At 35.2% G+C, this 27039-nt stretch overlaps 1 protein-coding gene across 1 annotated transcript in view; it reads left to right on the forward strand.

Moving 5' to 3' along the window:
- CTNNA1 (catenin alpha 1) overlaps nucleotides 1-27039 on the forward strand; it is a 158522-nt gene that overhangs the window by 22408 nt on the left and 109075 nt on the right. Inside the window, exons 2-5 of the mRNA XM_001368265.5 lie at nucleotides 8522-8628; nucleotides 11582-11777; nucleotides 25380-25546; nucleotides 26095-26214. Coding sequence (XP_001368302.1) covers nucleotides 8524-8628; nucleotides 11582-11777; nucleotides 25380-25546; nucleotides 26095-26214 — 588 coding nt within the window. The 5' untranslated portion in view covers nucleotides 8522-8523. The remainder of the gene's footprint in view (nucleotides 1-8521; nucleotides 8629-11581; nucleotides 11778-25379; nucleotides 25547-26094; nucleotides 26215-27039) is intronic.

Consider the following 27039-nt stretch of genomic DNA (forward strand, 5'->3'; position numbering starts at 1 on the left):
AAAGGAGCTTAGTCTTGTATAAGGGTTAAAATAGGGTTTTGACAAAATAATTGAGCAGTTTAATAAAAAATTTTGTTTAATTTAAGAAAGAAACACAGATAAAAAGATAGAAAAGAGGGAGCAGCTGGGTAGCTCAGTGGATTGAGAGCCAGGCCTAGAGACCCGGAGGTCCTGGGTTCAAATGTGACCCCAGACACTTCCCAGCTGTGTGACCCTGGGCAAGTCACTTGACCCCCATTGCCTAGCCCTTACCACTCTTCTGCCTTGGAACCAATACACAGTATTGATTACAAGATGGAAGGTAAGGGTTTAAAAAAAAAGATAGGAAAGAGGAAAGAGAGATTACTAATCTTATACCCTATTAAATATACCTAAAATTCCCAATACTACCTAAAATACTACCTCTGACTGACTTCTGAGGACAGTTTCTTCTGCCTGTCACAACCCAGGCCTAATCTAACCTACTCTATTCTATAAATGATTCACTAACTCCCTAAAACAATGGAAAATCACTCCTTCAATCAGTTTTCTATAGCAGCCCAACTGTCAGTAGCCAACTAATCCTTGCCTATGAGACAGACCTCCTGCTCTCTAGATATCCCAGAGGCAAAAAGCCTTCTAAAGGCTAAAGCCAAAAGCCCTTTCAGTAAGCTCAGGTCCACCCTTTTTATTCTAACAACTATAACAACAACCCACACCACCAGGAACCAACCCCCAATAACTAACTCACTCCTAGCAGCCAACTTCTCCAAAACTGCCAGTCCTAACTGTCAGCAACTGACAGCCTGCAACTGATGCTTGCCCAGTAGGGGGCTCTTTGGTTCCTACTTCCTGGGCTGGTTAATCCCTACACATTTCTATGGTAAGAGGACCTCTAGGTCCCCCATTAAAATTAAAAAAGGAATATAGAATTCCTTTTTACACCTAGTATGACTTGCTCTTTTTTTTTAATGGAAAAATTTTGTGAATTTACTGTCTGCAGAAATAATCAAATGAGTATATGAAACAAGAGTGACAACTTATTCTTGATGAAACCATCCTGACATTTGATGATCACTATTTGCTTTAGGTCTTCAGAAACTATTCCTTTAACATTCTAGAATTTTGGTAGTCTTAGTTCATTTGCCTATAATTTGCAAACTGCATTTTCTTTCCATTTTTGAAAATAAGGACATTTTCCTGCCTTTATTTCTATAATCTGTTTATCATAGTCTTCCATCATTACTGACATTTGCTTTGTAATCATATCTACCACTATAGTTTATCTGGGCTCTTTATACTAGATTATAATTTTACTATTTCCTATTTTCAGATGCCAAGATAAAGACCCTTGCTATCTCACTAACAGTTTTTGAATGCTCAGGGGAAAATCTATCATTAGTTTTGCTGGGTTTTCTTATATGTGTCTCTTTGAACTTTTAAAACATTTCTTGGTCCCAGTTACAGTAAGCTGAATTTTAGCAAACTAAAACTTAGATCATCTCTTAAGGTTTTATTGGCTTGTGGGTTGACTATGCTAGCCTCTTTCCAAAGAATTCTGTTTTTAAAAAATCAAAATATTGATTACAAGTCACAGATATGATTATAGAAAGCAAACCTAACACTATGAGACAAATTACCTAGGAAATTTCGTTTGTTTAGCTTAAATAGATTTATATTAGTAGATTGGTTAAATGAAATTTTTAAGTGGATGCCGAATCACGAATTATTGAAGAATATCTCAACACTAAGAAGAATCTAGATGAGCTTTTTAGCCCATGTTTGAATGCCAGACCAGAGTGTTTCAAGCTTGTAATTTTATATATATATATATATATATATATATATATATATATATATATATACACACACACACACACCAACATGAGCTCATCTTGAGGGTTGTAATTTCACAATACCACAATTTAGTTGATTCCTTTATAATATTGAGAATGTGTTGAACTCCAGTACTTTGTAGTGGGAGGTAGAAATAGTTCACCAAACCTATATTTTGCCGTGCTGTATGTGTTTGTTTATGTTTGTGTATGCATGTATTTAAATCCTTACTTTCTGTCTTAGATTTGTTACTAAATATCAGTTCCAAGGCAGAAGAGCAGCAAGGGTTAGGCAATTAGGGTTAAGTGACTTCCTGGGGGTTATACAGCTAGGTAGGTTTTAAGGTGACATTTGAACCCATAATCTCCTATTTTCAGGCCTGGCTTTATGTACTAGGTCACCCTAACTTCCCTTTATTTTCCTTTGTTTTTGAAAATAAGGAGATTACTTTAGAACAACTTTTAAAAAATCCAAGCAAAGGTATAGTGAAGAACCTAGTACCAACTTTCCTGATTTTCAAGTCCATTGGATATTTGACCTCTGTGACACTGTTTAGTGACCTATGTGTTTGATAGGTGTTTTCCATCAAAATTTTCTAATTTGTGAGTATTTTTGATAGCCATTATACAATGTTAGCAGACTTACAGGATTTGATTTAATAGAATGAGACATAGTAGTCTCTTAAATTTGATTTGTTGTGGCCCTATGGTGGGGATGGGGAGGGGAGAGGAGAGGAGGGCAGAAGAAAGGGAGGGGCCAAGGGAGGGGGGAGAGATTATATAGTATTCTTATAAATTGTTGAACAATATGATAAGCTCATTAAGTATTAAAATATTTTTGAAGAAATACTGGGTGGCAGGTATGTATCACTTAAAAAAATCTCCAGACAAACCTTTTTCTTCTGTTTTAGTAGCAGTTCTAAGATTGAAGAGTGTCAGTTGCTTAAGTGACTTGCCCAGGATCACACAGCTAGGAAGTGTTTGAGACTAGATTTGAACCCAGGTCCTCCTGACTGAGCCTGGCTCTCCAGCAGCTGTACTACTTAGCTGCTCTATGTATTACTTTTAAAGAACTCTTACAAATAAGCAAGATTCTTGTCTTTGTTATACCAGTTTGGGAATGGTTCTGGATTTGCTGCAAGCTGAGGTTGACAAGTAAGAAAATGAAGCCAAATGTATTGGATCTCCACATTTTTGGCCTCAGAAATGTATAAAGTAGAATTCTACTGAAAGCAACTGGTTCAGACCTAGCCTTTATTTAGGATGCTAAGGTTTACTGGCATCTTCCCATGTCCCACTTGCTTTAATGCACAGTTAGAATTGTTTCCTGCCCCTCATTACTTACAAAGCAATTCAGAGAATACATTCATTTTAGTAATTTACTATACTGTACTTCATTGCTTCATTAGTGACTGGGCCTCTTAGTGCCATATCAACTCCTACTCTTAAAAACTCTTTGAGGTTTGGGATCTGGGATTGGAGCTTTCAACCTGCTGCATATGAAAGCTTCCCATTTACTCCTAGAATTAAAGATAATGGAGGCTACACACCTATGCTGAGCCTTGTTGGCATTGCTTCTCCTCTAGCTGCCATCTTTGTGGCAGTGTTGCTGTTTTGTCAAGGGCTTCCTCCCCTTTTACAATGCACACACACATGTTTTCCAATTTTTCAGTCTCTGAACTCATCAGTGTAGGGCATTTCCTCCATCAGTGAAGATTATAGCTTTTACATGCCATTTCATCCTGTATGACTCTTACTTTCTTGTTTTAGAATTAATACTGAAGTGTCTATCCTTTATTCCTTACTTTTTAAAAAATCCCTTTACCTTTCTTCTTAGAACCAATACTTATTAGTTCCAAGGGAGAAGAGCAGTAAGGTCTAGGCAATAAAGGTTAAGTGACTTGGCCAGGGTCACACAGCTAGGAAGTGTATGAGGCAAGATTTGAATCCAAGGTTCTTGTGCCTGGATTATCTTTGGAAATAAATAATAACCTTCTTGTGCTCACGAAGTCTACAAATTGGAGTTACTTGTCAAGTAACATTACTTTAAGTCATGGAAATTCCATGTGCAGGGATTTTATCTGACTTTTTCTCAGAAAAAAAGTCGAAAGTGTCCAGGTACCAGAAATCTGGGAACTCCTCTCTGGTTGCCATATGCTTTTACTAAAAACAAGTTGTTCATTTTCTGTTCCCAGAAGGGGTGTGAGGGAAGACCTCTCCAACTTTGCACTAGGGTCTGAAAGACAAAGAGAGAAGAGGAGAGTATGTGAAAATGGGTGAGAGATTTTTCTAGGCCATGTGGAAGGGATGGCTTTTATACAGAGTCCATACTATCCAATTCTGTTACTAATCATGTTGGAAGTAGCCCAAATCACGGAGAATTAATCTGAGCAGTTCTCTAATGTTTTCAGCCAGCTGTTAGGGTGCATGTGCTTCTCTGGGAGGTGCCATGCCTTGAAATCACATCAACTGATGAAGGATTCATCAGTTTGATTGGGGGTACTCTTACAGATGTACTGAATTCAAAACTGACTGATTCTGGCTGTGTATAAGTACTTATGAGGAAAGAATAGCAATTTGAGTTTTAAAATTTTGGGCCCTGCATTTTATACTTTAACAATTACACCTTTTAAAAAATAATCTTTTTTTATCTCTTGTTTTTAGGTCACCTACATTTCTACTGTATCTGCTTCTCCTCAGATAGCCATTTTAAAAAGAGGAAGAAAAAAAGAAATTAGCTACCCCAATACAGTGAAAAGCTTGATGTTACATGTAGCATTCCACACTCCTTGTGACTATTATGTTCTGCAAAGAAGCATGGGGAAATGACTTCTCATATCTTTTCTTTGGGGCCAACCTTGGCCATTAAAATTTCACTGCATTTATTTTCAGTTTTTTTTCACTTGCTATTCTCTTCATTTGTAGTCACATGTGCAGGTAGGCGGCACAGTGGATAGGGAGTCAGGAAGATTCAACTTCTGGCCTCAGACACTTAGTAACTGTGTCATTCTGGGAAAGTATTTTTAATCCTGTTTGCCTCAGTTTCCTTATTTGTAAAATGAAAGAAGGTAATGACAAACCACTCTAGTACTTTTGTCAAGGAAACCCTAAATGGAGTCATGGAAGAATTGGACGCAATTTCTTACATGATAACAATTCATTCATGTGTTCTGATTTGTTTAGCTAGCCATTCTCTATTAAAAAACCAACCAACCAACCACAATTTCAATTCTTACTACATAAAATATTGCTGTGTATGGGACCTTTGAGGTATATGCTTAACAGTGGAATCTCTTTGTCAAAACATATAGACATTTTCAAATAAAGTAGGACCTGTTTTATGCAAATTCAACAAACATGAACTCTTGTATACCCAATTGGCAATAAAAAAGGGCAGAATATGTAAGATAAAACAATTTAAATTATGCATTTAATCTGTACCATCTTCTGAGACAATGTAAAGTCAGTTCCTCTTAATTACACCCAGTCACACTCATTCTCACTCAGAGAAGCATTAGTGTGAGTCATTACACTGCTTTGCACCAAACATTAGCTCCAGCTTCTGTGCCAGTCTTACCCTGGTCAGAGCAAAGCAGTGTTTCTCCTTATTTCATTCACCTTATTGTGCCCCCAAAGGACAAAAATAGTGGTGCTGATGACTTTGATAAGATTAAGAAAAGTTGTAAAGCACCTTAAGAAATGCTATTAAATAATAAGGTTCACTATTATGTGTGATTTTTGTGAAGGTTTTAGAATGTATTGCTTGTGTAAAACTACTATATTTCCAAATTATTTTTCAGAATGTTTGGGCCAATTCTCAGGTCCAAAAATAGTGCATTAACTATCTTTCTGTAACTCCTTCAATATTGGCTATTCCTAGTTTTTGTTACTTTTGTCAGTTTGTTGGCTATGAGGTGAAATCTCAGGGTTGTTTTGATTTGCATTTATTTTTAGTGAGTGGGAATATTCTTTCATATGGTTTATATTTTTGATCATTTATCTTTGGGGACTGACCTTCAGAGGTAGTATGATACACTGAATAGATATTTGGCTTCAAAACCAGGAAGACCTGGATTCAAGTTCTGATTCTGACACATACTGGTTTTTGTGACCCTGAACAAGTTGCTTAACTGTATTTTTTTAGGTAGTTTCTTTTAAGACTGTAAATTGCAGAGAAGGAGATAACTTGTACAGGGAGATTTGTACATCTAGGACATCTCTTTTACAGATGGAGTGCCGGGTCCCACCCTGCCACCCCTCCCTTATCCCATACAGGGGAGGGAGGAAGTGCTCCCATTAGACTTCTGGACAGAGGGGTAGGTTATGTGAAAAAATATCATCAGATATAGTGAAGAGCTAGAGGGGAGCAACTTTGCCCAAGTCCCTCTGTCTTTCTAATAGCAAACTCTGAGAGGGGGTTGGGGTTGTTGAATGCCCACAGAGGGCACTCTGTGTGCCATCTTTGGCACCCGTGCCATAGGTTCACCATCACTGATCTAGATATTCTCTTTTTTAATGAAATCTCAACTTTCGGCATTATCGGTGTTTCTATTAGTTGTCTCTATATTTAGGATATTAGACCCTAATCAGAACTATTTCTTACAAAGATTTTTCTTAGTTAACTACTTCCTTTTCCCTAGTTTAATTTTGCAAATGCTTTTCAATTTTATATAGTTAAAAATTCTCTATTTTAGTTTTTTGTTATCTTCCTTAATTCTTATTAGGTTAAGAATTGACCACCTATTCATATAGCAAAATATTTTGGGGATAAATATACCAAGTTTTTCAGTACAGTACCCAACTAGATAACAAAATGCTCTTAAAAGAAATAGTCAGTGCTCTTAGAGGGGCTATGTCAACATAATATAAATGACAATCATACCAAAATTAATTTGTAGATTTAATTTAATTTATCAATCAACAAAACTGGTCAAAAATAATAGAATTGATTTGAAAGAAAAAATAAATATCAAAGAAAATGGGAAAAAAGAAATGAATGGAGAATACCACTGCAGATCTCAAACTATAAGATAAAACATTATCAAATGTATTTGTTACTAGTAAGAAAAAAAATAGAATCAGTGGAACAGACTAGATCTAGAAGGAAAAAATAGTTTAAAAACCCCAAAACAAATCACCTAAGAAAGAACCCCTTAGCTGACGAGGTAATGAGAAAACTGGAAAAGAGTTTGGCAGAAATTAAACCTAAATCAACATCTTAACACTAAAATAAATTCAAAGTGGATTTGTGACCTACATACTAAGTTAATAAAATGATAATCTATAAAGAAAATTAGACAAGAAAAGCAAATCTTTTTACCTTTCAATCACATGTCCATTTCCCCTCCCATATGCCACAACCATTTCTCATTATATTTGTGCTTCTACCTACTCACTTTTGTTTAACAAAGAAGATAATTAGGCAAACAAAGCATGCATCCCATACCAAGCTTTCTGTTAGTTTTGTTCTAGTTTTTTGCTCTTTTATGAAGCAAATATTACCTTATAGTCATCTGTCATAGTCTGTATTAGTACTTAAATTTTTTTTTAATATTTAATTTTTGAAACTAGTTTGTATTCCAAAATGGTATTGACTTTTGGCTACTTTGTCTCTTGATGGCTTGATTAGTGAACTGGTTTCCTGGCTTATTGTTGTCTTGGGCTTTTTTTTGGCCTGTTTGTGGCAACTGCTTTGATCAATCTTTTTTTAACCCTTACCTTCTGTCTTCATAATAACTCCAAGAAGGGCAAGGAAATTTAGATTAAATGAATTGCTCAGAGTAGGAAATATTTTGAGGTCACATTTGAAACCAGGTCCTCCCAATTCCAAACCTGGTGCTCTGTCCATTGTGCTACCTAGCTGCCCTAATCTTTATATTTTTCTGCTTCCTAAATCTTGGCATCAGTAATTCAGTTAAAGACATCATATTGAACCTATTGAAATTTTTCACAGAACCTTTTCATTTCTATCCTTCTAATTTGAAGATGATTTTGACTTTCACTTTAACTAGTCAACTGTATTCAGACAGCTTATTTTGACTTTCTTCTAGATGAAAGCATTAATAATTTATAAGTGTGAGACATCTGAGTAGTCTGAAATCTTTTTCCCCCCTCAAAAGCAAGACCTGCTTTGTAACATTCTTTTTGCCATCTTTCCCTGTATCTGCCTTTGCATCGAAGTGACCAAGTGTCAAAATATATGTCAGTTTGGTTTGTACGAGCTTGACATTCTTCATAGATTTTTCTCACTCTTTTCATCTTGTATAGCAGATACTGAAACACATATTTCAGTTATATTCATGGTGGTCTATTTGCTTATGCTTTTCATAAGCACAGCAAGGGAAGGTGATCAGTGTTTCATGAAATATTTCTTTATGTCTTTGGGTACATTATGAAACCAACCTCAATAATTCCTTTGCCTCTCTAAGGTGAACTTGTAAGCCTTCCTGCAGCAGCTGCCTTTTGTCTGGTTTTGTTTACCATGAAAATATGAATTTTTGAGGTAGTGATCTGGTTAGGAGACAGATAGACAACAGACAGATTGTGGCCCACTATATAGCCTTAGAATTCTTTTTAGGGCTGCCTTAGAGGTTTCATTTCTGTGGTACTTAACACGAAAGATTATTTTGACATAAAATTTAGTGATTTTATAAATTTTTTTCTATAATGCTTGCCAGACTTTCACTGTTGTGTTATTATTTTTCTAGAAATGACTGCTGTACACGCAGGCAACATAAACTTCAAATGGGACCCCAAAAGTCTGGAGATAAGGACTCTTGCAGTTGAAAGACTTTTAGAGCCTCTTGTGACTCAGGTAAGAATTTATACATCAATCTTTATAGCAATGTTATTTGAGAATATAGACTTTTCCATTCCATGTTGACTGAAGTTTTTTGAAAACTCACAGAATTTTAGAATTAGATCTTTATAAATCATGTAAGCCAAATCCTTTTGTTTTTGTGGAAGAGGAAACATAGACCCAGTAGGGGAAAGGACTTGGCCAAGGTAGTAGCAGAACTGGGATCAGAAACTTGGTCTTTTGATTCATACTCCATCATTCTTTCAGTGTTTGACCTTAATTATAAATAGATTTATGGTTAGCTATCACTAATGATGGTAGGAATCATCGTGTCAGAAGTGGTGTTTTTGTACTATTTATGAGAATTGCTTTTATGATAACTGTCTGATATTCATTATGTCCTCCAAGATGCCAGGATTGCTGTATTTTAAGGTTTACAGGTAGTTATTTCTCTGTTTAGTGAGACAATTATACCTTTCCCATGGCTACTCAACTGGTAAAGGCCAGGACCAGGATTTGAATTCAGGTCTCATGACTGCGATGTCAGCAATCTTTATACTACAAGACATTACTTCCCTTTAAACAAAATTCTTGAAAGACTGACCACTACCTATCTGGCTCACTCCTGTTTTCTGTGTCGGTGCTAAATATTAGAAAAGCACTTAACAAAGATAGGTTTACTAGGTCAGTCAGTAGCATTGATTGTCTACTGTAATGTGCTAAATGCTGGAGAGAGACAAAGAAAGGCCAAAGATGGTTCTTTTCACAAACACTGGAACTCATAGTTGAATAGGGGAGAAAACATGGAAACAATTACATTCAAAGAAGATATATGCAGGATAAATTGGAGGTATCAAAAGAGGGAAGGTACCAGCATCAGTGGGCATCAGGCAAGATTTCTTGTTCAAGTTTCTGTTAGGACACAAATGAAGCCAAGGGGGGAGGAGATTAAAGGGAGAGTATTCCAGGCATGGAGAATAACCAGTGAAAGCACCTGGAGTCTAGGGATGAATTATCTTGTATGAGAAATAGTAAGGAGACCAGGGGAGTGAGAGTTGGAGTAGGGGGTCAAGTTGTGAAGGACTTGGAATGCCAAACAGGATTTTATATTTTAATTCTAGAGGTGATAAGGAGCCACTTCTTTGGGCGGGGGGGGGGGGGGGGGGGGAGTGACATCACTGACCAAAGGTTGATGGGGCTGGAGTGTGGAGAGACCTAAGATTGAAAGACGGCTAAGCTATTATATATATATGTATATATATAATATATTATTATTTATATTATTATATATATGTATATATAATATATTATTATTTATATTATATATATATTAATCAGTAAGCTATTATTATTATAATCATCTAGGAGTGGGGTGATGAGGGCCTGTATCAGTTTTGATAGAAGTGTCAGAATAGAGGATATATATGAAAGATGTGAATTTTTTATTATTATAATTTTATCATTTTAATCTGCTTGTTACATTTATAGGTAACACCCTGAATAATGTAGTATCATTTAACTGAGAATTAATAACTAACCAGTTTTGGCTAGATTATATAGAATATGGTATACCTGGCTAGATTATGTTAATATGAGATTGAATAGCTTGGGCCATTTTTCCCCTCTCCAATTCCATCTCATTAATATAAATTAGTATTTATACATTTGAATGTAGTAGGAATTGGGAAGATTTATAGCCTATGAGCCCATTTATTGCACCACTCTCTAGTTCAATTCTTTCCATTTTTAACTGTAACAAGTCTTTAAGCATCTTATGCAAAAGATAAAATAGCTGTTCACCATGTTAGTCAGATGATTAGTATTTAGAGATTTAAAACTTAACATTTTTTCTTTCTCTGGGCAGTAGTGTGTATCTTTTTAAGGGACTCGGCTAAAGAGGCCTTTCTAAAGTAACTCATGTGAATAAACTATGAAAAGAAATTCATCTTCAGAAGCAAATTTTTAAGGATTAAAAACCAACCCTAAGTGGTTTTGAAAACTTGGCTCCATCATACCCGTATAAAGTCATTGCTTTCTGGGACTTATTGTTACTGCTTAATAATGCATGGAAGAGTAGGTTCAAATGTGATCTCAGATACTCCCTTGCTTTGTGACCCAGGGTGACTCACCTAACCCCAGTTGCCCCCCAGCACTTTTTGGGGGGGGGCTTGGAATGGATACTTAGTATCTATTCTAAGGCAGATGTTAAATATTAAAAATAATAATAATGCATGAGAGAGGGGCAGCCTATCCTTTACTGCTCTTCTGCTTTGGAACTGATATTCAGTATTGATTCTAAGATAGAAGGTAAAGGCTTTTTTTTTTTTAATGATACTAAGAAGGTAATGATTTTTAAAATTAATGCATGGGAAAGATGATGGATCTGACCCTTAAAACTTTTTCACATCCTACTGTAGAAATTTTAAAACCAGTTTCCTAGAATACAACATTTCTGCTTCCTGAAATATATAATTTCTGTTTAGTCAGACTCTGTTGTGTTTTTTGCCTAAACCACCCAATTGGCCAAATTCCTTTGGAAGCTGCAGGTTATAATTATTTATTTGAATTGGGAGCATTGCTTTTTAATTATTATTATTATTTCTTTTAAATTTTACCTTCCATCTTATTGGTTCCAAGGCAGAAGAGTGGTAAGGGCAATTGGGGTCAAGTGGCTTGCCCAGGGTCACAAAGTTAGGAAGTGGCCAAGATCAGATTTAAACCCAGAACTTCCTATCTCTAGGCCTGCCTCTCAGTCTACTGTGCTATCTAGCTGTCTCGGGAGAATTGTTTTTAATTAAATAGGATTGTTTTCTGATATTTTCAGGGAAAGGCCAGTGCTTGCTAGGAATAAATAAATATTAGTTTGCAGTGTTTTGTGGATAGCTGACTTTATGTCCTGAGTGTTTGTTTTCCTAGAATTTTCATTAAAAAGCCTGCAATTTATTCTTTAAATCTGAAACTGTTTTAGGTTACAACATTGGTAACCACCAGTAACAAGGGACCCTCAAACAAGAAAAGAGGCCGCTCTAAGAAGGCCCATGTATTGGCAGCATCAGTTGAACAAGCAACTGAGAATTTCTTGGAAAAGGGAGATAAAATTGCCAAGGAGAGTCAGTTTCTCAAGGAGGAACTTGTGGCTGCTGTAGAAGATGTTCGTAAACAAGGTAGGTGCTTTGGTAGGTAGAGAAATAAAACTTCAGAAAACCTCACCATGCCTTCCTTTCTAGGCTAGCTAGTTCAAAGACTTCATTGAAATTCATTTGCTTGTCTTTTAGAATTTTAAACTGCACAGATACTTAAAGGCTAATATCTTTTTTTATAGACACTTGGATTCAGTTCTTTTTTGTTTGATGTAACAGCTATGAACTGGAAATTATGAAATTTATTAAAAACAAATTAAATAAATCTGGGATTTTACATGCTAGTTATTAACATTTATCTTGTAGAACTTTAACTAGTATTTTGCAGGATTGATGGAAAGGAGCAGCACTTTAAGAGTATAGAAATTATATGAGCACATCTGCAGTTTTATGCTAATTCAGGCATGTAAATGAACACTGACTTAAAGAATTTGACATAAATTAAATTGAGACTTAAATTAACCTTCAAGAGACAGAATTTTACAAAATTGAAATTTTGATCTATACTCTAGTCCGCTACTGCTTCAGTCTTCTTGATTGACTATTGTTATTTTTTTTTAGCATCATAATATTACAAAGTATGGAAAAGGCTACCATAAATTTGGGGAATTAGAACATGTTTTAGAAGCTGGAGTTCTGTGATAAGTATCTGATAGCATAATTCTGCACAGATTTTGGGGATAGTCTTAGTTCTGACTTCTTTGGATGATTAAGGGAAAAGTGTTTGACTGCCTTAACCCACAACAAATTGTATGGCTTTATCCAAAGAAGTAACCAAAAGATTAAATAGAGAAAACATTTTCCCATTGTTTTAACCTTCCTCTAGTACGGGTCCCCAGATCTCTAAAGGTAAAATTTTGTTATTAAAGTCTAAGGATCGCAAGGCACTTTACTAAGTTGGCTTAATGAATATGTCCAATTTGCACATTTCTTTTAGACAATCTCAAAAACACTGTTTAAATCTTCTGAGTCCCATGTGAGTATTAGTATTATTTCAAGGACAATAAATGCTGGTTTTGCAAAGTGTTGTTTACCTAGTCATTCTTGATTCAGTAGGGTTTGCAGGTGTAGGTCTTCATCTACCAAGGAGGAGACTTGTACTTGGGTCTAAAGTGCCTTCTGAGATCTGGAATTGAAGACATGATTGATGAGCAAAGTGTCTTTAGTCAGACTCTTGGGACTCGGTTACCAGGTATTGGTGACATACATGCTCAAACTGATCTCTTCCCCTATTTTTTTTTTTTTAATAAACTCCTACCTCAGCCTCCTCTTTTCTCCTATTTTTGAGAAAAGATAATCTGATACTGCTCTCTGTCAGAAGACTCTTTGAGTATGGGAGCCCATGGCAATGCCACTTTGCTATCCTATAGCTAGCAAGCTCCTCTTTGCTTTTCTCTTAATCTTTTTGATTTTGGGGCACTGGCTGACTAAGGAAAAACCTTTTCTGTTATTGTTACTTGTTCCTCCGTTTCAGCCCTATTCTTTCCGAGTCCATGCTTTGCCCTTCTCTTCATTATGCCCTTTTGAGCTCCCATTCTGGTTAAAACTTAAGTTTATCTTATCCTTTCAACCTCATGTCCATATTATTCATGGCAGCTAGGTGTCCCCAGCTTGGATCTAGGAAGTCCTGAGTTCACATATTGATTCAAATATGAAGCATAGTAGCATGGCCCCTTGAATAAATCGCTTAACCCTTGTCTGCCTCAATTTTTTCATTTCTAATTTGGGGATAATAATCTACATCCCAGACTTGTTGTAAAGTTCAAATGAGAAGATATTAATAAAATGATTTGCAAACTTTAGATCTCTATAGAAATGCTATTAGTGTCATCATCTCTACCACCACCACCACCACAATCATTCACTGAAACCCACTGAAATTCCCTCAGAAGTTGCTGTAGCCCTGGATAAGTTCTTTCAAGTTACCTGACTTGACTGATTCAATTATCATTTCTATGATGATGAAACCTCAGATCTACTTCTCTAGTCTCACATTTCCAGCTTCCCATTGAGCATCTTGAACTCTTATCTATTTGCTTTTTATAATGCCTAAATATATGCATCCCCTATTACAAATAATTATTTTCTTTTAAAGAAAAAAGAGGAAGAAGAGGGGGAAAAGTCAGTAAAACCAATCAACACATTTAGAAAACAACCTGATAGTCTTTGCAGTGTTGCACAACTATGGACTTTCCCCTCTGCAGTGGAATTAGGTGCAAGTATCTCTTCATGTCTCTTTGGGACCAGCTTTTTTCTTTGTGATTTTACAACATTGAATTTTTTGTATTGTGTTGGTTCTTTAATTTTGTGTTATCATGTATTTATGTTGTTGTTTTCTTGTTTCTGCTTCATTTTGCATCAGTTCATAAATCTTTTCCATTTCTCTGAATTCATCATGTTCTTACCTTCTTATAGCACAGTAAGATTCTATTACATTCATGTACCACAATTTGTTTAGCCATTTCTCAGTTGATAGCCAGCTACTTTGTTTCCAATTTCTTTCTCTCACAAAACGTACCACTATAAATATTTTGGTAAATATAGACTTGCTATTTATCAGTCCTCCAAATCAGATTGTCCCCTTCATGTACTATGGTTGAAGTTATTCTGAACATTGAGCACTGGCAGTTAGGGTGGTACATTGGGCTTGGAGTTAGGAAGACCCAATTTCAAATTAACCTTAGACATTTAACTAGCTGTATGACCCTAGTTAAATCACTTAACTTTTTTTGCCTCAATTTTCCCAACTTTACAATGGAAATAATAATGATACCTATTTCAGGGTGTTCTGAGGATCAAATGAGTTATTTGCAAAGCATTTAACCTATTGCTAGACACATACATTAAGTAGGCACTATATAAATGCTTTCCCCTCTCCTCTTTCCTTTGGTGAACTCTTGAAGAATTTTAACCAACTACATTAACAGTAACCACTGGCATGGTCTTATGGGATCATAGGAGTTTTGCTTTCTCATACTGATTCAGTTTGTAGACCTGAGTTAATTATTAAATTCTCCCTCCATAAGCTATTGACATGTGAGAGAGGACAGTCATATATAGGAATAATCATTAAATATATATGCTTGTTGATATACTTTTTTGAAGAATAATTTTTTTACATTTTACTTTTATATTTATCTGTGTCCTCTCCCTCATACCACTCCTTTCCCTAAGAGTCAAAGAACTTTTTGAAAGATAAAAGTAGAATTAGAGAAACTTAATTATTTTTAAATAGGAGAACATAATTTCTAGTGATCAGGGGAAAATATTCAAGAAACAGAAGGTGTGATTTATCTCTGAAGATATTCTTCAAATATACTGAAAAGCTCTGCAAGAACAAGGGCTCTTATATTATCTACATTTCATATCTCCTTCGGTGCCTCCATATAGGAAGTAGAGAAGTATTCAGTGTTGGTTGAATTAAACAGAAGAATTATTTGTAGATTGTGGATTGTAGATTGTAGGTGCAGAGGATGAAAAGTCACTCTCATATCATGAATTAGGTACAGAGCTACTATTTGCCTAACTCACTAAAAAGCTATTTGGCTGCCAAACTCAAGGAAGATATGCTCAAAGAAGCATACGTTTAGAATTGGAAGCAACTTCAGAAGCCCTTTAATCTAGTCTCTTCATTTTACTTTTGAGGAAACTGAGGCCATGGAGTTTAAATGAGTAGTTCGAGGTGAAAAGTGAGGAAAGTATCTGGGGCCTCCCACTCTGAGCTGGGAGAGCTTATCATGGCCTTTCTGTAGCATTGGGAAAATAACTTGTTAGGTACCCTGTCCTATTTGGGTATGTGGGTCAGTGGTGAGACTTTTCTCACACCAGGGATATCTATCACATTTAAAATCATTAGATGAAGGATGGTGTTAGTATTTATTCCCGAAATTATTCTCTCTAGTCCAAATAACAGAAGTGTGAAATATTTGATTTTTTCCTCCCCTCTCAAACTCATTTGTATTTGGGTAAGTGGATATCTTCTCACTTCTTGGGAACTTTTATGCTGTCCTGGTTAGAGCTTTCCTATCATTGACTCACTCAAGGCAAACATTGTTTCCAGTTAATCAGGTTCAAAGTCCAACTCTCAGGATTTAAAAAACAACAACATACTGTGAATAATCTGTTGATTTAGAAATGTAATACAGCAATACTTGTTTCAAAATGCCTTATTGCTATTTTTTTCTGGATAGGTGGGAAGTTTTTTATTCATAATTTAAAGAATAGGCGTCTAATCTATAGCAGTTTTAGTTTATTAGCAACTATGGTTGAATTCACCAAAGATCTTCTAGTAACTGTTGATGTGTGTTCCAGAAGTGTTTTAAAGTGCCTTTAAACTTTATAAATACAGAAACATCTAGTAGGATCAAATTATAATAATTGCCTTAAGACATCACAAAGTTCTAGGTGATCTTGATTTTCTGCTAGTTGGCATTTGATTAAGAATCTTCAGTTCTTTTGGTTATGCAAATCTATTTTAGTGAGATTAAGACTCCAAATCTTGGGAATAGATTAAGTTATTTGTGTGGGAATAATTGCCAAAACTTTTCTCCATTGGTAGATCTGGGACCAGTAATTTTAAGAAATATATGAATACACTTTAGGGAAAAAAGATATACTGACCACATATAGTCAGAAGATGCTCTTGACTCAAAAGGCTTTTTTTCCCCTCTAGAAACTGATTTGAGGACCAAGCCAAATCAGAGTGAAAAAGAGAAGAAAATTAGTAGTTTGTCCAATAGAGTTATTATAAATAGCATAGTATAGGCAGCTTGGAGGTGGAATGTTAAAAAGAAACCATATTCTTGACCAAAATAACTTTGTTACTAGTTACTAGTGTTATTTTGTTTGCCTTTCAGAGTAGGGTTTGAGGGAAGAATTTCATTGAACAGAATTAGAGTAGGAGCTTTAACAAACAGAATAGGCAGGGCAGCTCAGTAGCATAGAGTGCTAGAGTTGGAGTTGAAGGATCTAGGTTCAGTTGTTGCCTCAGACACTTAGTAGTTTTGTGATGCTGTCACTTAACTCTAATTGCCTAGCTATAACAGACATTGTTGAAGGTAAGGGTTAAAAAACAAAAACCAGGCTAATGATTCTGTTTTGATGTCTTGTTTAGTTGTTTGAATTATGATGCCAAAGAGATTGCATTAATGAGGTTGATCCCCACCTGAACCTGTGAGATTTATATATTCATGCAATAAAGAAAGAAAAAAGAACCATACAATATTTTAAGTCTTTGCCCTACCAACTCAGAAACAACTATACTAGCACTTATTTATCACTGCAAACTTAAATTTCAGTATGTAGAAGAGGACTAACATTAAAAACATCTAAAACTTGTTTTCTTAATTAGGTTTCAACATTATAGCATAATCATCTTCTGCATTATACCTAATGAGAAATCAGTTGATTTCTTCAAATTCATGTTTTCTCTTTGAGTTTTCTATCAGCTCCTTTCCTCTTTATATGACCCTTTTAAACAACCATTTCATCTTTCTGTTTTTGTCTCTCTTTAGGTCATGTGGCACTTATCTAGTTTCTGTGTTAATTTATCTACAATTCTCCTTAAATCTGCACCTGCCCTTAGATGTTCTCTTACCAATTTCCACCCCTTACCTGGAACTCTTCAGTTACCATTTTGAAGTACAGTTTTATTTTTTCTTCTTATTCCTCCAACATTTCTCTCATTCTTTTTTTTCCCCTAGTAACTGTGTTCAGAGTAGGAGAATAGAGAAAGCAAAATATAAATTCCAAAAGAATCATTAACAGGTTGTCAGTTGAGTTTTTTTATGTTTTAAGAGTTGTTTCTCTGACTTAAGACTCTAAAGTAGAGACTGGATTTTCTTTGTTTTAAATTATGCCAAGAATCTCATTTCAAATAACCAGACTGGTATAAGCATATGCTGCTTTTACAAAACTTCATGTTATGGGGCAGGCAGATTAGAAGCAGGGGAAGAAAAGGGAAATTAGTAAATTCTGATGCTTCTTATCATCTTGGAATTGCTTTAAGTTTAGTTTTCACATCCTAAAACTCACAGATAGCTGTAATTAGTATACTAACTTTCTAAAGTTAAATGAGCTCTGTGTGTGTATATGTGTTAGTGTGACTAAAATTCCCTTGGGAATTTTTGGCAAGTAGAATTTCAAACATGACATTATTAACATAGTTTCCACTGGTTAATTTTCTTTTAAAAAGTGATTGTGCATCAGAATATATGTTGTGCATATATTTAAATGTGAAATCATTAAAGTAAGTATCTTTCTTTGAAATGTGTCTGGGTAGCAGCAGGGCCCCTTTGAAAGTATAAGGAAAATGAGAACATGAATATATGTAATATTCTATTTTTATTTTTTCTTCCACATTGCCTGTCAGTTGAGAATGAACTGAAATGTTACTGGTATCTTGGGAAGTTTCAATATCTACTCCAATCTGTAAGATCCTTCAGATTTATTTTTTTTAAATTAATTGTTCTGGAGGTTAGAGAGTGAGAGTGAGGGAATGTTTTTTAAAACCAGGAATTCAGTTCTATTGTAAATGTTTCTAAACATTATCTTTTCTAGGTGCTGCCTTAGAAAATGTTGATTTTCCCTTGAAGTCAAGTTGAATTTGTGTATTTCATTGTGAAATCTACATTTGCTATAATATTTTTCCACATATGTAATTCCTTTTCATCTACGGAGCTATGACTTGCAGGTGACAAAGATTCTTATTTGTCAAATAAAAAGAGTAAGATAGAAAAAAGTTGTCTAGAATGAAGCATTTTAGTCAGGTTCAGACTCAATATAAGTTCAGAGTATTTTGAAAAACAAATATATACTTATGTTTTCCCTATCTGATAGAACTGATAATCTGGATCTGTGTAGTCTTATAAATATAACACATTTACCTCCCTTTTAAAATAAAATAATATAAATAAAATATATATATAAAATAAAATAAAATAAATGAAGAGTTTGAAAATAAGTCTTTTTCATGTTAAATTTTATAAAATCAGTCTAGAATATTTTTTTTTTTAGCTCACATCTTCTGTCTTAGTATCAGTACTGAGACAGAAGAGTGACATGCATGGGCTAGGCAATGAGGGTTAAGTGACTTACCCTGAGTCACAGAGCTAGAAAGTGTCTGAGGCCGTAGTGGATCCCAGGTCCTTCTGACTCCAGGCCTGGAACTCTAACCACTGTGTTAACTAACTACCCTTAGAATACTTACATATGGGGGGCAGCTGGGTGGCTCATTGCATTGAGAGCTAGACCTAGAGATGGGATGCCCTGCATTCAAATCTGGCCTCAGGCACTTCCTATCTGTGGGACTCTGGGCAAGTCACTTAACCCCCGTTGCCTAGCCCATACCACTCTTCTGCCTTGGAACAGTATCGATTCTAAGATGGAAGGTAAGGTTTTAAATAAAAAGGATGATGAAGAAGAAGAATACTTTCATATGGAGTGGATGTTAACTCTTATTTTTAAAGTCTTGAATTAAAAATCATTGCTATGAGACAGTATATAAAGTCAGATAGTACAAAGAGATTGCTAGATTGAAGTTAGGACTAGGTTCGCACTGCCACAGATTATCCATGTTGACTCTTGAGAAATCACTGAACTACACTGGATTTCAGTTGTGTCATTGTCAATCAGTGAAAAAGCACTTACAAAGCACCTACTCTGTGTTATTCACTATATTTATGTAAGCAAATCAATATATGAGTAAATCAGTGTAAAATGATTCTCTTTGAAGCCTTGGTCATATCTTCCTCTGACTTTGTTCAAGTATTGTGATAGAATGATTTTTTTTTTTTTAGAGCAGTTTCATATTGTATTTATAGGAAATACAAGAAGCAATAGTTGTTTTTTGGATAACTTGCTAAAAAAGTAGATTCTTCACAGTGTTTTGTTTTGTATGTTGAATAATTGAGATTCTTTTGTTCAATTCTGGAATATTTATCTGGAGCTAAAACATCCCATCAAGAATTCTAGAATAAGATGCTTTGTGCATTGTTGTATTAGTGCTCTATTTCTTGTCTATCTAGTTTTACCAACTCTTAATCATTTTTCAAAGCACCTGATGTGAGGAAAATAGAGAAGAGCTTTATCTATTGATTAAGGAGTTTATTCTTTTGAATAAGCCTTTCTTACTAGATGATCTTGGCTTTATTCATCTTACACATTTTACCCTGCCTGATGTGTACAGTATCACACCCTGTCATAGGTCAGTCTTTCAGTTTTGAGTTTTGGGTTTGGAATTTCTAATGATGCATCTTAACAACTGCTTAGCAATCTGCCTGCTAGAGCAAGGTTAGATTTAGTTATGAGGCTTACCCAGGGACTTCAGAGACTGACTAGAGGCAATGTATTCATCCACTCTCCCACTATGGCAGAGGCATATGTCCCAGCTACATGACCCTGAACATGTTGTTTAATCTTTCTTCATGGCATTTCTACCCTGGACACTTCACTTAATCTCTCAGAGTTATGGGTAGTTTTGGAGGGTTCTATGTAATTTGCAAAAAGGCACTCACCTGCGGTAGAAGAGGATAACTTTCTCATTGGAAATGTCCTTGTGCCAGTGAAATCACCAGTCTATTTCCCTCTCACTTACAGCTTACATTTCTGTAGTACTTAAATGTTTGCAAAACACTTTCCTCATAAACAATTAGGTAATGCAAATGATTCATATTTCTCTAATAAGAAAACTGAAATTCAAGGAGGAAAAATGTGTTGTCCATGGTCATAATAGCTGTTAAGTGATGGAGTGTAGGACAGCAAGTCAAGTCGTCAAACACATTTATTCACTGGGGACTATGTCAGACCCTGGGCTGAGTGCTGGAGCTTAGGCCATCTGACTTGAAGATGTTTTTTGACACACCATTTTTTCCTACATCTCTTTCACTGTGGTCTGTTTACTACTTCTTCTTATGTTCTGTTGCTTTCCAGACTTCAAAATTTCTTTTGAAAATATTACTTGCATCTTATTATCTGGACGTTCCTGTTCCCTTTCATTTACATTTTCATTGATCCTGGCAGTGAACTGTAGAAACTTTTCATTATGTTTACTTTATTTTGTCCTTTTTGAATACTGAATACAGTTTTCAGCTCTTGCCAGTTATGGGTCTAGAAGTAATACATATTCCTCATGCTCTTAGGACTTGCCTTTGAAGGAACTGTCGTGCTGATACAAAGCTCTTATCTCCTAGCCTCCAAAACCTTAATTAGATTGGTGTCTTAAAATATTTTCTTTAGCAAATTAAATAAGCATTGTAAAGGCCTTCTATATCAAAAGCTGGTCTTGGTTCAAGTCTTAGCTTTACATCCACAATGCTGTCAAAGTCACTTAACCTCTCAGTAAATCTCTCAAGAGTTTAAGTTGCCAAGCTCTTACCAACCTACATTGAAAGAATTTCGTCACCTGGAATTCCTTATACTAATTATAATATATATTCATTAATTTTTAAAAAATGTATGCAAGCCACTGTTTTTTAAAATGCCAAATTCGAACAGATTCCCGTTGAATTTCCCAGTATAGCAAGTTTTTAAAAGAAAGCCAGAGACACTGAGTTTTTGTTTTACTGCCTAACTTAAGTACCTTTTATGCAAAGTTTGTATAAGCAGTTTGAGAAGGAACTCAGTTTTGAAGAGATTTACAGACCACAGTGGTCAAGAATTTTAGGGCATGAAGAGATGTCAGAGCCTAATAACTTTTTTAGTTTTATATGCAAAAAATGCAACGTCCAGATTACAGAAATTTTTTGTTGCTTTGACTGGACTTTGAATGCTGTTCTCTTTGAAAAGCCTAGTTTAGCATTCATCTTTTTTATATGTTTTCCCATTAATGGCTTTAAAATTGTGTGTTCTGTACCTTTTCATTTTGGCTAATGCCTCTTAATACTTTATGAAACATGTCATGTGGCTCATACATGTAAGAAAAAGTGTTAGAATGTGAGTAATGATTGTGTTCACACTACTTTTTAGGCTAAGAAGGGGCAAAAGACAAGTAGAAAGGTATATACCATTATACCTACATGAAAAATCAATCTCTTATATTAAAATGGGGTGAGGGGGGGATTCTTTATCTGCTTTTCAGACATGGCTTTTTTGCCTTAGTTCATAGCTTTAGTTCTTCAACAAGTGTTGCTTAAGAAAAGTATGAGTGGGTGATTTCAGGTAATGTCTCAGAAGGAATGTCATCTTTTTTAGTGGATGGAAAGAGGGTGGCATTTGGAATTTATATTTTGTCTCTGCCAATTACTATGTGATCTTGGGCAGATTATTTAATTTCTTGCCCTCAGTTTTCTTCTCTCTAAAATGAAGGTATTGGATTTGATGACTTGTGCTTTTAAGGGCCCTTTCAACTAGGATTATGTGATTTGGTGAGAATAAGAGACTTCAAATTGCTTTTAAAAAAGCTTAAGTTTCTAGGAAGGAACCTTTGAGATCAAGTGTAAACTTAATAGTCATTTTACAGATGAGAAAACTTAGCAGAGGAGAGCAGAATCAAGACTACATTGTTTTTTTTTTCTGTTAGGTTCACAATACTGCCCCCTTTCATCATTATTCATCATTATTCATCGCCATTGTGATCTGAATCTCCTCATAATATCTTTGGTGATCAACTAGCCAGACAATCTTCAGTGTGAAGAAACTTATTTCTGCTTGAAACAATATATTTCCATTTTTGGATTTCCCCACTTTAGAAAGTTCTTTAATGAGCTGAAATCTGCCTCCTTAGAGCTTATTCCTTACTAAAACAGAGCTGTGGATTGTTTTCCCCTCCTTGATTTCTTTCACTGTTATGGTCCTTGACCTTGTTATATGTTTCATGTAGGTATAATGGTTGTTATAATCTAAGCCCTTAACTTGAACTCCAAAAGATTTTAACTTTTAAGTTAGTCAAGGGAAAGCCTTGAGAGAAGAGAGTGTTGACAGTTGTGATTTCACTACAAATACTCCAGCCCTAAGAGCTTGTTAGTTTTTTTGTTTGTTGTTCAACTATGAAGGAGGTATGCAGTAGGCCTGGGCTACTTCTTGGCCCTTACCACTGACCGTGTAATGTGAGGTGAGTTGTATGCCTTAGTTTTCCAAGTAGTACGTATATTGATTCATATTTTGACATTTTAGGTGGAAATGTGCTTTCCACAGTTTATATATTTTAGACTCTGTAACATCATTTCCCCCCTTTGGAATACTCCAAAAAATCATTTGTATTGATTTGTGCCAATAATCCTTTCAGATTGAAAGAAGGAATAGGGCACAAGCACTTATTAAACATAAAATCCTAGTTTGGAGAATAGAACAAATGACAATGAGATTTTAATCCATTATCCAGTGCCTGTCTTTATTTTCTTTTTTTCCACTACTCAGAGAAATGGAATGTTGTGAGAGCTGTCTTCAAAACCAAGAAGATGACCTGGGTTTAGGACCTGCCTCTGATATATATTGGCTGTGTGACTGTGAGCAAGTGATATAACCCCCTCAGTGCTTGAGCAAACTCTTTAAAACTAATTTGCAGGATAGCTAGGTGGCTAAATGAAGACCTGGATTCAAATGTGGCCTGAAACACTTCCTAGCTGTATGATCCTGGACAAGGCAGTTAACTCCATTTGTCTAGCCCTTTCCTTTTTGTCTTACAGTTGTTACTAGGACAGAAAGTAAGAGGTTTAAAAAAAAAAACAAACCTTATTTGCAAAATTAGTCCCTTACTCAAAAATCTTATTGCCTACTTCTAGCTTTAAATGTTGACTTCCCAGCCTGGCATTTAAAAACCCATAGAGTATGGATCCCCGCTAATCAGATCTTTTTTATTTTACTTCCCTTCATACATTTTGTGTTCTAGCTAAACTGGATTTTTTGTTGTTCCCTAAACCATGCCATGTCCTTTGCATAGATTTTCTCATATTTAGAATTCACTTTGTCCTCTACCCTTTCTTTTTTCTAAGGCTCAGCTCAGCTTCTGCCTCATAGTAGAAACCTTCCCTGATTGTCATAGTCTTCTTGAAATGGTATATTGGGGTGTGGTTTCTCCCTTTCCCTGTCCCAGCATGTGTGGAAAAGGCCTGGACAATTTGTTTTTCGTCCTTTGTTCTCAGCACTTACCACAATGTCTTGTACCTAGTGTTGGTATTTATTGTTTAATTGAATTAAATCTCGGCAAGGTTAAATAAGTTGGCTAATGTCATACTGCTAGTAACAGAGGTGGGATTCAATATTCCAGTGATCCAAATCCAGTCATTCCTGATATTATTTAGGCTTACTTCTTTACTAAACTTTCTTATGGGACAATTGATTTGAAGCTGGTAAGGACAGTTTTTTCACCATACCCAGTGCTACTCAGGATGCTAAGCAGTCACTGTCTTGTGTACATCTGCAGTAATATGGCTTTGTTCATATTGACATTTATTCCAATCCTCATGGTGAACTATATTAAATTGTGAATGAAGGAGATGGTTAATGAAAAAGTACTTGTTACTTTTTTATTTTTACCTTACAACTGCATCAGATAAAATTTGTTAGTGAAGAATACCAGCTTTTATTAATTTTTTTTTACATTTGCACTTAAGGATACTGTATAGATTATGTTGTAACTGGAAATAGCCTCTTATGAGTTGGATGGCTATGAATCATTTATAAATACGTTAATTTAATCCTAGCAAATACTATTTATAAAAAATATGTGAATCCAAGAGTGTTAAATTTTGCTTTGTATATCGTACAACTGAATTTGATAGTCTGCACTAAAGTTTTCCTCCATTTAGCTTTGAACTAGTCCAACTCAGAACTCTCCTAAATTTGTGTTAGTGGTAAGTCCAAATACTTGAATTTAAGGGGATTCATTTAGAGGTAAATAGACCATGAGAAGAGAAAGAATAGTGGTAGTGAAACCCTGGTTTTTTAAGTGTGTGATATATGTGGTCCACCATCTAAAGTTAACTTGATTTATATATAAATATTTATATTTATTTTAAAGTTACTTCATTTATTTGTCAAGCATTTAATTTAGGAGAATTGCATACAAAAACAACAGTACCTTGCTGGGGAAAGGGAACTAAGAGAGGATAATAGATCGATAGCTATATAGTTATGTTGGGGAGAGCCTCAGTGGTAGGCTCAGAGGATAAGTGAAGGATAAAGAACTGTAGCCCCTGTTGTCCAACCTTCTGGGATAAGCTTTTGTGCACTAGGCCAGGCTGGTTCTCCAATAGCCCATAGTCTGTCCCCTATCCTGAAAAAAATCCTGGACTTTTAAGGCAGCAGACTTGCATTCAGATCCGATCTTTGTGATTTATCATAGCCATATGCCTTGGTCAAAGCCCTCCGTGGACTTTAATTTCCTCATCTGTAAAATGAGAGTTGGACTTGATTGTTGTTGTAGTCCCTTCCATTGCTAAATGAAATGCCAGCCTTGTTAGTAAAAATGTCTTTGACCTATGCTAACAAGGGAGGGAAATATATATAATATATATACACATATATATATCATCAAATCCTGAGTTGTGGATTGCAAAGGCTGGACAGCTCCAAAATCTTTGTTCAAATATATTTTAGAAAATTTTTATGTAGAATTGAAGTTTTTCAGATGTTTGTTAATAACCCAGATCTACTCTGATTAAATGTTTACTTTTCTGACATTTATAATAGGTGATTTAATGAAGAGTGCTTCTGGAGAATTTGCAGATGATCCCTGTTCTTCAGTGAAGCGTGGCAACATGGTGCGAGCTGCCCGCTCCTTGCTCTCAGCTGTTACCAGGTTGCTTATTTTGGCGGACATGGCAGATGTCTATAAGTTACTTGTTCAGCTGAAAGTTGTAAGTGCAGTGCAACTTTTTGTGGTGTGATAGAGTAATAAAGCTGATGACTGTTGTACAGCAGGAAAGGAAGAAATACATTTTATTATCTCTTAACCATTTAGTTTGTTCCTATCACATTCTAGCCTAGAATATGTTTCATTTCTTGGTTATCCCCTACCCTAAATCTTTGACATGATTTTTCTGCTTCAATATTTAACTCAATGATAGTTGATACAAAGGAAATGGCCAAAATAATAATTGAAATTCATCCTCTGAATTTAACATCGACTTCAGCACATCTTAGTTCCTAGAATTGAAAAATCTCAAGTAATTCAAATTTCATGCTCTTGGGTAGAGAATAAAGCATCTTCTCTGGGAGAAATCCAAAGCCTAGTTAGTATTTTGTACATAGTAGGTACTTTATAAATGTTGGACTCTGCCAGCAGAAACCTTGGTCAGACTTTGAATAGTTAGTTGTTCATTTTGATAGCAGTTAAAAGTAATCTGAAAATTCTAAGGCACTGAATTGTTTAACTACCAATTTGGACTCTTTGCATATTTTGCAGGTGGAAGATGGTATCTTGAAACTTAGAAATGCTGGCACAGAGCAAGATTTAGGCATACAATATAAAGCCCTAAAACCTGAAGTGGATAAGTTGAACATTATGGCAGCCAAAAGGCAACAGGTAAAATGATTTTTAGTGTGTATTAAAAATTATTTGTAGCTTTGCCTAGTTTTCTAAAGGTGTCAAAACTAGTAATCATATATTCAGTAAATATCCTTTCAATAGTGCGCTAGTAATAGAACTATAGTTAAGGAGTCTTAATTCATTTTGTGCTATTGTGTTACCTACTTGTTTATTTATGTCAATTTCACTTTAATTGTCCCAACAGTTTCAGACAGAGATGGAGTAATAGTAGGAATTGAGGCATACTCTCAGCCATTCATCTGAATAGATATTGGATTGTGATTGAAATTCATCATATTGGGGTAATATCCCAACAAAAAATTTCTGAGGGAAAATGTTTTGTCACTTAAAGTACATTTGTTGTCAATAAGTCATTTGGAATGATGTATAATTATAATTTTTTGACTGACTGAAGAAGATAAGCATTTTAAAAAATTTCTCAAACTAGGCCCAAGTGTGCAACTTGAAATCATCCTTAGTTCTTCCTTCTCCTTGACCTTCTGATCCATTCAGTTGTTGAGTGTTGTCAATTCTATGTCAAAAACATCTCTGTTTGTTCCTTTTGGATTTTTGCTTCTTGTTCTTTTTTGCCATCAGATATTGGGCATTTGATATTTTTGCCCTGTGGGGTGGATATGTACAGTACCCTGTATATACAACGAACCCTAGCTAGTTTCTGTTCAGAGATTTTATGAAGAATGGTTATTGTAATAGATTTGCCCTTTCCCTTATTTCTTAGAAATAGCAGCTGGTTATCTTTAACTTTTATGAGAGTAAATTTGAGATCCCCTTTATTCCTTCCAGCAAGGAATGGACAAGTTG

The sequence above is a fragment of the Monodelphis domestica genome, chromosome 1, assembly GCF_027887165.1.
Source record: "Monodelphis domestica isolate mMonDom1 chromosome 1, mMonDom1.pri, whole genome shotgun sequence".
NCBI lineage: Eukaryota > Metazoa > Chordata > Mammalia > Didelphimorphia > Didelphidae > Monodelphis > Monodelphis domestica.